This window comes from Cherax quadricarinatus, chromosome 87 (genome assembly GCF_038502225.1).
Source record: "Cherax quadricarinatus isolate ZL_2023a chromosome 87, ASM3850222v1, whole genome shotgun sequence".
NCBI classification, from domain to species: domain Eukaryota; kingdom Metazoa; phylum Arthropoda; class Malacostraca; order Decapoda; family Parastacidae; genus Cherax; species Cherax quadricarinatus.
This window is the reverse complement of record NC_091378.1, coordinates 1,966,289-1,978,914: the sequence shown is the minus strand read 5'-3', so window position 1 is coordinate 1,978,914 and position 12,626 is coordinate 1,966,289. Positions and strand designations below refer to the sequence as shown.

Genomic DNA, 12,626 nt, shown 5'->3' with positions numbered 1-12,626 from the left:
ATTAAACCGAGCATAGGTTACTGGCCGTCTTCTTGTCATCAGTGCCGAGGTTGGGAGACCACTCTCTCCCGCCTTCGCATTGGCCACACTCGTCTTACTCATGGGTATCTCATGGAGAGGCACCCTGTTCCTCTCTGTGAGCAGTGTCAAGTTCCAGTATCGATTAGCCACATTCTGTTAGACTGCCCTCTCTATCAACGAGCACGCAGAATTTACCTCCAACGTCGTCTTCGTTCTCCTACTCTCTCTTTACCTTCCCTTCTTGCTGATGGACCCTCCTTTAATCCTGACTCTCTCATTGACTTCTTGACAACGACTGATTTACTCCACAAACTCTGATGATACTTTTCGCACTCCCCTCAGCCCTTTCTGGTTCAGTCTCTTGCTGCCCTTTACCCTTTCACCATCCACTGCCCCGCTGTTATCCGTAACCTGTTGCTCATCCATCTCCCTTTTGCCACCTGATGCCCTCGCTTCCTTCCTGCCCTGCAGCGCTGTATAGTCCTTGTGGCTTAGCGCTTCTTTTTGATTATAATAATAATGCTCTTAAGACATTATTTTTTCCCTTTGATTGAAATTGGACTACCTCCCATTCCCCAGGTGCTATGACACCCATGAATTTCTAACCCCCTTTGTTAGCCCTTGTGGTTTAGCACTTCTTTATTATCCCTCTCTTGTAATAAATTTAAGGGGGGGGTACTTAAATACCACTTAAGGACTAAAATTTACACTACCTTCCTTTCCCTTGGCTCAAGTGAAATTACCTTCATTTCCCAAGTGCTCTGTGCTACTAGGTTAGTGCTTCCCTGTGAATATATCCTCCTTTGTGAATGCACTAACCCTTCTCTAACTACTGTATGACCTGCATGGGGTTTAGTATATTTTAAATGAACTGAGTGCTGTGTAAACTCCCCAGCCTCATAAAAGGTATATTTGGCTTACCCTTGGATTTGCTGTAAATGCTTTTAATTTCTGAAGGCACTGTAAGACCCCCTATAGGTTTTAACCCCCTCCCTCTTCAGTGAACATTTATAATCCATGATTAGTGCTTAGTTGTATATATACACCCCTTTTAAGAGCAATATAGAAATCTCAATATGAACCCCTCAAAGGGAGGTAATTGATACTGGTGAAGTCCTCTTGATTTAAGGAATTAGACCTATGCTCCAATTCCTTGAATTCAGCCTGAGTGCTTTGCACTCTTCCAGTTGTCCCCAGCCCCTATTGGTTAAACACCGAGTGTAAACTGTAAAGTGCCTTTGTCAATGTTGCACTCGTGAACCAAGACAGACATCCTCCCCTTCCTTGGATTGAAACTGATTGCCTCCCATTACCTGTGTGATGTATAAACACTAGGGGTTCAGTGCTTCACCTTGACTAAAATGGCTAGGCAATTATACTTTACATTAGTGCTTCTTTTTGATTATAATAATATACTTTACATTATTCCTTTGTGGGCCTTAATGCCAGTGAAGGACTCTTGATACAAGAAATAAAGTGCTCTCATTCATTGCTGGAAATTAGATTGCCTCATTTCTCAGGTACTGTGTGATTGATTTGTAAAGGCTTGGTGCTCCCCCCTCCATGAACTTTAATATGGTGAAGCCCTGAACCCATGGAAGGTTTGGAAAATGCAGTTGGGCTTCATCTAAAGGAAAAATTGCTTCAATTATAATAAAGGAAAGAAAAACTCCCTCTTTGACTTTGTCAGCAACTGCTTTATTACACACTTTGAATATACTTTCCTTTGACCCTTGTGGGTTTTGAGCTTAGTTTTGATTATAATATACATCCCTTCAGCACATCTCATTGCCCATACTAACTCATCACCTTTGCTTGTCTCTGACCAAGCATATTACATACACCTTTAGGACATCTTACCCTGCAGTGCTGTATGACCTTGGTGGGTTTAGTGCTTGGTTAAGATAGTAAAAAATAGAAGGAATTTGGGCCACTTCTATCAAGAGCCCTCTGTATAGCCCTTGTGGCTTAGCGCTTCTTTTTGATTATAATAATAATATCAAGAGCCTTTCACCAGGATCAAGGTGGCACCTATGAATTTTATGAAAGTTAATTACCTTTTTCCCTAGGCACTGAGACCTCTTATGGGATTAATGCTTCACTTAACACCATATGCACTAATAAATTGATTGGCAACTGAAAGATAAAGGGTTAGATATTAAGTAATTTGGATGAGGGACAAACAGGACGTCATTTGCAATTTTTCATAAGGTAAATTACTACAGTATACAGCCTCTCTTCGCTTAACAACTGAGTTCCGTTCCTAAGACCATGTCGTTAAACGAATTCGTTGCTAAGTGAGGAGCATACTATAATGGTAGTGGGTTTGTCAGCCATCTTTGATATTGTTTTAATGTCACCTTTGCAACATTTCTGGTAAATTTTTAAGTGTTTATACAGTAGTGTACTGTATATTGAAATAAACAATAAAGGAAATCAGCTCTAATATACATTATTTAGGTATAAATATGGTCCAAGGCGTCGGTTAATGAGTACATTGCTAAGCGAGGAGAGGCTGTACAGTGGACCCCCGCATACCGCACGCATCACATACCGTACAATCCGCATACCGCTCGCTTTTTTCGCAAAAATTTTGCCTCGCATACCGCCCAAAAACCCGCCCTTCGTCCGAGACGCGTTCAGTGTGCGGCCTGAGCCACGCTCACAAGTTCCGCTGGTGGCATTGTTTACCAGCCAGCCTCCGCGGTAACATCCAAGCATACAATCGGAACATTTCGTATTAGTGTTTTTGGTGATTTTTTCTGGAAAATAAGTGACCATGGGCCCCAAGAAAGCTTCTAGTGCCAACCCTACAGCAATAAGGGTGAGAATTACTATAGAGATGAAAAAAAAGATCATTGATAAGTATGAAAGTGGAGTGCGTGTCTCCGAGCTGGCCAGGTTGTATAATAAACCCCAATCAACCATCGCTACTATTGGTGGTACAGCTGCTGCTGCACTGTCAGCTGCTGCTGCTGTTGTACCATCGTCTGCTGCTGCTGTACCACCGTTGTTGGTGTGGCTTATTGAGAATACCAAGAAACAATTAACCCCAGAGGATTTGCCACCCAGGATAACCCAAAAAAGTCAGTGTCATCGAAGACTGTCTAACTTATTTCCATTGGGGTCCTTAATCTTGTCTCCCAGGATGCAACCCACACCAGTCGACTAACACCCAGGTGAACAGGGAAAAATGCCTGGAACTAGTGCTCATATTGGTGAATTTAAAGCCAGCAAAGGTTGGTTTGAGAGATTTAAGAATCGTAGTGGCATACACAGTGTGATAAGGCCTGTTCTGGAAGAAAATGCCAAACAGGACCTACAGTACTCAGGAGGAAAAGGCACTCCCAGGACACACTGTCTCATCAGTCATTGCTGCATCTTCAATAAAGGTAAGTGTCATTTATTCTTCATTTAGTAGAGTAGTACATGCACAATATATATTGTGCATGTACTACTCTACTACTGTGCATGTATCCTTCTCTTTGTGTGTAGGAAAATGTATATTTCATGTGGTAAAATTTTTTTTTTCGTACTTTTGGGTGTCTTGCATGGATTAATTCGATTTCCATTATTTCTTATGGGGAAAATTCATTCGCATACCGAACATTTCGCATAACAATCAGCCCTCTTGCACGGATTAAGGTCGCTATGCGGGGGTCCACTGTATTTTTAAATGCAGAGTATTAGTAAAGTACACACAAAATGGTTGTTCCCATATTCTATGCTGTGAAGGCAGATGACAATTTTCACATTTTGCACCAACGCTGAAAAGAAGTTGAAAGTGTTGTACTACACAACATAGATAACTGCTTACAATGAAGGAAGAATGCAAAGATGTATATCATAACTAGGAAATACATGTACAGTGGAACTTCAGTATTTAAATGTACTGGACCTCTAACAAACCAGTCTGAACAATTTTGCATAGAAAATATTGACCTGGTCTCAATGTTTCTGGAGTCTGAATGTGCAAACTTGTTTAGAATTGTTAAAAAGTCCTGTTCATAAGTGCTTCGAAGCGACCTCTGACACTGACCTAACTCAGACTTTTTGAAGAGTCAGTTCAACATCCTCCAGTGTGAGGCTGATAATTAAAGCCTGGGAAATACTGTTTTGGATGTAGAACATATTGCAGTTCAAACACTGGGGTTCTACTGTACAATATAAGATTCTGCATTGACTTGTATTGGTATAACTAAAAACAAATACGGGAAATTTTAAATTAATGACAACAATTTATGTACATGAACTGCTGTCATTATAGGAATGCTAAGCTGTATGACCCTGGTTGGTTTAGCACTTAATTTTGATTATAATAGGAGTGCTAACCTGTAGGTTGTAAAACATCTGGGGGAATGGAAGGATTTCACTATTCAAGGAACTGGTACACAATTTACGTATGAATCAGTAGGACTGCTGTATTTGCAGCTGTGGCATTACTGCTGCAGTTTTATGAATAAACTTTGTCCTATGTAGGACAAAGGAAATTTTATGTACATAAATGTCAAGAGATTATAAAAAAAAATTTGAGACACATGATGGGTTTAGTTCTGATTGTATTATTTTATAGGAGACACTGAGGAGTGTACTATTGTCACTGACCTGCCAGTGACATTTTAATGGGGAAGGAAGCATTAAACAGACAGGGATAATATATATAGCATGTAAGGACTGGGAGACACTCAAGTTGGATCAGGGAAGGACAAATACAGCACTCGTGGGTTTTGCATATATCTAGGGAAATAACTCCAAAAATACTGAGACCCTGCTGTTTATAACACTAGATCAACCCCCACACAATTTAGGCACTTCTGTGATATAGGGCATTACAGTAAAAATAATGATCAACCTTGTACAATGTTTCATAAAAAAAAATTTCAAGACAAAAGTCTCATTAATAAAAAATATACAGATATGACTATTGTGGTTGTACAGATTGTATATCACTGATGAGATACCCTGAGTAATTTGTTCGAAAATACATTATAAATATGAAATAAATTTACAGAGCATTTGGAGCATTATATCCACTTCTGTTTACAAAATGTGAGTTCATCTTGGTGGTGAAAGCAGACAATGTAGCTGCTGGGGTGACCAAGTTGTAAGAAAAAGACACTCCCGACTTAGAACTATTAGGCTGCTGCACACCTGCAAAAACAAGAAGTGCTATGAAGGAAAGGTTCAAACTTTTTGAAGATGCAGAACTCGCATAAAAAATAACCATAAACTTGTATCGTTAAAATTTTATATTTTGGTAAATTTATGCTAATTAAAAGTATAGTATGTACATTTCAGATACAGTACTGTGTCTCACAAAAATATACAAGTTAACAAATTTACAAGACAAAGAAGGGCAGTCTAATTTTGACCAAATAAAGAAATAATTTTATTTATTTCACATGGGAAATGCTAAACACACAGGAGTTATACAGTGCCTTGGGAAAATGAATGGCAATCAGTGTCGGAGGAGAGAGCAGTGCCATTCCTTTGGATTAAGAGCCTTTTCCTAGCATCAAGGACCTTATAGGATAAAAAGAATATAAAAATAACTTGTTAAAAAAAAAAAAAGTTAGCCGTCTCCCACCGAGGCAGGGTGGCCCAAAAAGAAAATACTTTCATCATTCAACACTTTCACCTCACTCATACAAAATTACTGTTTTTGCAGAAGTGCCCAGAACACAACAGTTTAGAAGTCTTTCTTTCTTTCAACACGCCGGCTGTATCCCACCGAGGCGGGGTGGCCCAAAAGGAAAAACGAAAGTTTAGAAAGTATATACATATAAAGATACACAACATATCTCTCCAAACTGCCAACATCCCAAACCCCTCTTTTAACCCTTAAACTGTCCAAACGTAGATCTACGTTTTTTCAACATTTGAAAATATGTAAAAAAAGTAGACCTATTTTTTGAGCACAACGCATGTGGGCATAGATCTGTTTGGACAGTTTAAGGGTTAAAGTGCAGGCATTGTACTTCCCATTTTCAGTACTCAAGTCCAGCTATATAAAAATAACCAGTTTCCCTGAATCCCTTCACTAAATATTACCCTGCTCACACTCCAACAGCTTGTCAAGTCCCAAATACCATTTGTCTCCATTCACTCCTAACACGCTCACGCATGCTTGCTGGAAGTCCAAGCCCATCGCCCAGAAAACCTTTACCCCTTCCCCCCAACCTTTTCGAAGACGACCCCTACCCATCCTTCCTTCCCCTACAGATTTATACGCTCTCCATGTCATTCTACTGTGATCCATTCTCTCTAAATGACCAAACCACCTCAACAACCCCTCTTCAGCCCTCTAATACTTTTATTAACTCTACACCTTCTCCTAATTTCCACATTCCGAATTCTCTGCATAATATTTACACCACACATTGCCCTTAGAAAAGACATCTCCACCTCCAACCGCCTCCTCGCTGCAGCATTTACAACCCAAGCTTCACACCCATATAAGTGTGTTGGTACCACTATACTTTCATACATTCCCTTCTTTGCCTCCATAGATAATGTTTTTTGTCTCCACATATACCTCAATTATAGGTAGTAGGTTGGTAGACAGCAACCGCCCAGGGAGGTACTACCGTCCTGCCAAGTGAGTGTAAAACGAAAGCCTGTAATTGTTTTACATGATGGTAGGATTATATTTTCATCATTCAACACTTTCACCTCACTCACACATAATCACTGTTTTTGCAGAGGTGCTCAGAACACAACAGTTTAGAAGCATATATGTATAAAGATACACAACATATCCCTCCAAACTTCTAATATCCCAAAACCCCTCCTTTAGAGTGCAGGCATTGTACTTCCCATTTCCAGGACTCAAGTCCAGCTATATAAAAATAACCGGTTTCCCTGAATCCCTTCACTAAATATTACCCTGCTCACACTCCAACAGATCGTCAGGTCCCAAATACCATTTGTCTCCATTCACTCCTATCGAACACGCTCATGTACACCTGCTGGAAGTCCAAGCCCCTCGCCCACAAAACCTCCCTACCCCTTCCTTTCAACCTTTTCGAGGACGACCCCTACCCCGCCTTCCTTCTCCTACAGATTTAAATGCTCGCCATGTCATTCTACTTTGATCCATTCTCTCTAAATGACCAAACCACCTCAACAACCCCTCTTCAGCCCTCCGACTAATACTTTTATTAACTCCACACTTTCTCTTAATTTCCACACTCCGAATTTTCTGCATAATATTTACACCACACATTGCCCTTAGACAGGACATCTCCGCTGCCTCCAACCGCCTCCTCGCTGCTGTTCTTGTTCTTGTTTATTTCCTCTTACCTCCATGGGGAAGTGGAACAGAATCCTTCCTCCGTAAGCCATGCGTGTTTTAAGAGGTGACTGAAATGCCGGGAGCAAGGGGCTAGTAACCCCTTCTCCTGTATATATTACTAAATGTAAAAGGAGAAACTTTCATTTTTCCTTTTGGGCCACCCTGCCTCGGTGGGATACGGCCAGTGTGTTGAAAAAAGAAAGATATACCTCAATGCACCACTCACCTTTTTTCCTTCATCAATTCTACCTCATCCTTCATACATCCATCCACCGACACGTCAACTCTCAAGTACAGTGGACCCCCGGTTAACGATTTTAATCCGTGCAAGAGGGATAATTGTTATGCGAAATAATCGTTATGTGAATGAATTTTCCCCATAAGAAATAATGGAAATAAAATTAATCCGTGCAAGACGCCCAAAAGTATGAAAAAAATTTTTTTTTACCACATGAAATGTTAATTTTAATACACACAAACTGAAAAAGGCATGCACAATTACATGACACTTACTTTTATTGAAGATCTGGTGATGATTGATGGGATGGGAGGAGGGGAGAGCATTATCTTCTTACTGTTTAGAAGGGGAATCCCCTTCCATTAGGACTTGAGGTAGTAAGTCCTTTTCTGGGGTTACTTCCCTTCTTCTTTTAATGCCACTAGGGCCAGCTTCAGAGTCACTGGACTTCTTTCGCACAAGATATCTGTCCATAGTGGCCTGTACCTCTCGTTCCTTTATGACTTGCCTAAAGTGTTTCACAACATTGTCAGTGTAATAATCACCAGCACGGCTTGCAATAGCTGTGTGAGGGTGATTTTCATCCATGAAGGTTTGCACTTCAAGCCACTTTGCACAGATTTCCTTTATCTTTGTAGTAGGCAACTTCTTCAATTTCTCTCTCCCCTCCTCTGAACCAGTTTCCCCAGGTCTGGCCTCTTGCTCTTGAAGTTGATCTATCAGCTCATCAGTGGTTAGTTCTTCATTGTCCTCCTCCACCAACTCTTCCACATCCTCCCCACTAACCTCCAACCCCAAGGACTTTCCCAATGCCACAATGGATTCCTCAACTGGCACAGGATTCTCAGGGTTAGCCTCAAACCCTTCAAAATCCCTTTTGTCTACACATTCTGGCCACAGTTTCTTCCAAGCAGAGTTCAAGGTCCTCTTAGTCACTTCCTCCCAAGCCTTACCTATAAGGTTTACACAATTGAGGATATTAAAGTGATCTCTCCAAAACTCTCTTAGAGTCAGTTGAGTTTCTGAGGTCATTACAAAGCACCTTTCAAACAGAGCTTTTGTGTACAGTTTCTTGAAGTTGGAAATAACCTGCTGGTCCATGGGCTGCAGGAGAGGAGTGGTATTAGGAGGCAAAAACTTCACCTTAATGAAGCTCATGTCCCCATAAAGTCGCTCTGCCACGTCTGTAGGATGACCAGGGGCATTGTCTAACACCAGGAGGCACTTAAGTTCTAATTTCTTTTCAGTTAGGTAATTTTTCACATTGGGGGCAAATGCATGGTGTAACCAGTTATAGAAAAATTCCCTAGTGACCCATGCCTTACTGTTTGCCCTCCACAGCACACACAAATTATCCTTGAGGACATTCTTTTGCCTGAACGCTCTGGGAGTTTCAGAGTGATACACTAATAAAGGCTTCACTTTGCAATCACCAGTAGCATTGGCACACATCAACAAAGTAAGCCTGTCTTTCATAGGCTTATGTCCTGGGAGTGCCTTTTCCTCCTGAGTAATGTAGGTCCTGCTTGGCATTTTCTTCCAGAACAGGCCTGTTTCATCACAATTAAACACTTGTTCAGGTTTCAGTCCTTCAGTTTCTATGTACTCCTTGAATTCCTGCACATATTTTTCAGCCGCTTTGTGGTCCGAACTGGCAGCCTCACCATGCCTTATCACACTATGGATGCCACTATGCTTCTTAAATCTCTCAAACCAACCTTTGCTGGCCTTAAATTCACTCACATCATCACTAGTTGCAGGCATTTTTTTAATTAAATCCTCATGCAACTTCCTAGCCTTTTCACATATGATCGCTTGAGAGATGCTATCTCCTGCTATCTGTTTTTCATTTATCCACACCAATAAGAGTCTCTCAACATCTTCCATCACTTGCGATCTTTGTTTCGAAAACACAGTTGAACCTTTGGCAAGAACAGCTTCCTTGATTGTCTTTCTGGTGCCCACAATAGTAGCGATGGTTGATTGGGGTTTCTTGTACAGCTTGACTAGGTCGGCTATACGCACTCCACTTTCATACTTATCAATGATCTCTTTCTTCATTTCAATGGTAATTCTCACCCTTATTGGTGTAGGGTTGGCACTAGAAGCTTTCTTGGGGCCCATGGTCACTTATTTTCCACAAACAGCACCGAAAACACTGTAATAATACGAAATATTCCGAGTGTATGCTTGGATGTTACCGCGGAGGCTGGCTGGTAAACAATGGGACGGGCGGCACATGTGAGGCTGGCTGAGGGCACATTGGACGCGTCTCGGACGAAAATCGGTGAGCGGGTTTTTAATCGGTATGCGCGGCAAAAATTTTGCGATAAAAGTAAGCGGTATGCGGAAAAATCGCTATGTGATGCCATCGTTATGCGGGGGTCCACTGTATCTGAAAACATTAACTTCTTCCATGCTCCTCCTCCCCAATTTGATATCCAATTTTTCTTTATCTAAATCATTTGATACCCTCATCACGTTACTCTTTTCTATGTTCACTTTCGACTTTCTCTACCTTTACACACTCTCCCAAACTCATCCACTAACCTTTGCAACTTTTTCTTAGAATCTCCCATAAGCACAGTATCATCAGCAAAAAGTAACTGTGTCAATTCCCATTTTGTATTTGATTACCCATAATTTAATCCTGCCCTTCTCCCCAACACCCTAGCATTTACTTCTTTTACAACCCCATCTATAAATATATTAAACAACCATGGTGACTTTACACATTCCTGTCTCAGACCCACCTTTACTGGAAAGTAGTCTCCCTCTCTTCTACACACCCTAACCTGAGCCTCACTATCCTCATAAAAACTCTTTACAGCATTTAGTAACGTACCACCTATTCCATATACAGTGGACCCCCGCATAACGATTACCTCCGAATGCGACCAATTATGTAAGTGTATTTATGTAAGTGCGTTTGTACGTGTATGTTTGGGGGTTTGAAATGGACTAATCTACTTCACAATATTCCTTATGGGAATAAATTCGGTCAGTACTGGCACCTGAACATACTTATGGAGTGAAAAAATATCGTTAACCGGGGGTCCACTGTACTTGCAACATCTGCCACATTGCTCCCCTATCCACTCTATCATATGCCTTTTCTAAATCCATAAATGCAATAAAAACTTCCCTACCTTTATCTAAATACTGTTCACATACATGCTTCAATGTAAACAATTGATCTATACATCCCCTACCCACTCTAAAATCTCCTTGCTCATCCGCAATCCTACATTCCGTAAGCCATGTGTTTCGTAAAAGTCAACTAAAATGCCAGGAACAATGGGCTAGTAACCCCTTTTCTTGTAAAGATTACTAAATTATTATTATTACAATCAAGGGGGAAGCGCTAAACCCGGAGGATTATACAGCGCCTGGGGGAGGATGTGGAAGGCATTCAGGCTTAATTTGGGGAACTGGAGCACAGATCCAATTCCCTAAATCAAGAGCCTCACCAACATCAAGGAACCTTCCTTGAGGGGAAAGATTACTAAAAAAGAAGAAAAAATAGCATGTTTAGTATAAATTAAAAATATTAATACAAATTTTTTAAGAAAGAGTAACTTTATAGTTATTGGTAGCCTCACCTTTAATGGAGATATCTTTGAGTGCCAGCAACAGCTTTATTACATCAAATTTGATTTATTTTCCCTTTATTACTCTTCACTACTGACTCGCTGGTATCTGATCTTCACATATTTCATCTTTAGCACATCTGGCCTTGCAGCACTATATGACCCTTGTGGGTTTAGTGATTAGTTTTCAGTGTAATAATAATAATAGTTACTGGTGGAGTAAATTTAATTGTTAATCAATATTTTTAACACGCTGGTTGTCTCCCACTGAAGCAGGGTGACCCAAAAAAAAGAAAGAAACACTTTAATCATCATTCAACACCTTCACTATTATGTACAAGGGGCCTGGACATGCAGCAGGCATGTGTGAGCCTGTTCGATAGCAGTGAATGGAAACAAATGGTTTTTGGGACCTGACGAGATGTTGGAGTGTGAACAGGGTAATATTTTCTGAAGGGATTCAGGGAAACAGGTCAGCCGGACTTGAGCCCTGAAAGTGAGAAGTACAATACCAGCACTTTAAAGGAGGGGTCTGGGGTATTGGAAGTTTGGAGGGACATCTAAACTGCCGTATCTGAGTGCCTCTGTAAAGACAGCGATTATGTATAAGTGATGTTGAGTGTTGAATGATGACAAAAGTTTTTTCTTTCTTTTTGGGTCACCCTGCCTTGAAACCTGTAACTGTTTTGCATGATGGTAGGATGGCTGGTTTCCTTTTCTGTCTCATAAACACGCTAGATAACAGGGATATCTTGCTACTCCTACTTACACTTTGGTCACACTTCACAGACATGCACATGCATATACATATACGTACATCTAGGTTTTTCTCCTTTTTCTAAATAGCTCTTGTTCTTCTTTATTTCTTCTATTGTCCATGGGGAAGTGGAAAAGAATCTTTCCTCCGTAAGCCATGCATGTCGTATGAGGCGACTAAAATGCCGGGAGCAATGGGCTAGTAACCCCTTCTCCTGTAGACATTTACTAAAAAAAGAGAAGAAAAACTTTATAAAACTGGGATGCTTGAATGTGCGTGGATGTAGTGCGGATGACAAGAAACAGATGATTGCTGATGTTATGAATGAAAAGAAGTTGGATGTCCTGGCCCTAAGCGAAACAAAGCTGAAGGGGGTAGGGGAGTTTCGGTGGGGGGAAATAAATGGGATTAAATCTGGAGTATCTGAGAGTTAGAGCAAAGGAAGGGGTAGCAGTAATGTTGAAGGATCAGTTATGGAAGGAGAAAAGAGAATATGAATGTGTAAATTCAAGAATTATGTGGATTAAAGTAAAGGTTGGATGCAAAAAGTGGGTCATAATAAGCGTGTATGCACTTGGAGAAGAGAGGAATGCAGAGGAGAGAGAGCTATTTTGGGAGATGTTAAGTGAATGTATAGGAGCCTTTGAACCAAGTGAGAGAGTAATTGTGGTAGGGGACCTGAATGCTAAAGTAGGAGAAACTTTTAGAGAGGGTGTGGTAGGTAAG

General features: G+C 40.8%; 1 protein-coding gene across 4 annotated transcripts in view; it reads right to left on the bottom strand.

The window, feature by feature from the left end:
• Window positions 1-1,697: 1,697 nt before the first annotated feature.
• Window positions 1,698-12,626, bottom strand: part of LOC128703839 (ankyrin repeat domain-containing protein 50) — a 125,375-nt gene continuing 114,446 nt past the window's right edge. For all 4 annotated transcript variants that reach the window (XM_070103727.1, XM_070103728.1, XM_070103726.1 and 1 more), the window contains one exon: window positions 1,698-5,172. In XM_070103727.1, coding sequence (XP_069959828.1) covers window positions 5,027-5,172 — 146 coding nt within the window. In that variant the 3' untranslated portion in view covers window positions 1,698-5,026. The remainder of the gene's footprint in view (window positions 5,173-12,626) is intronic.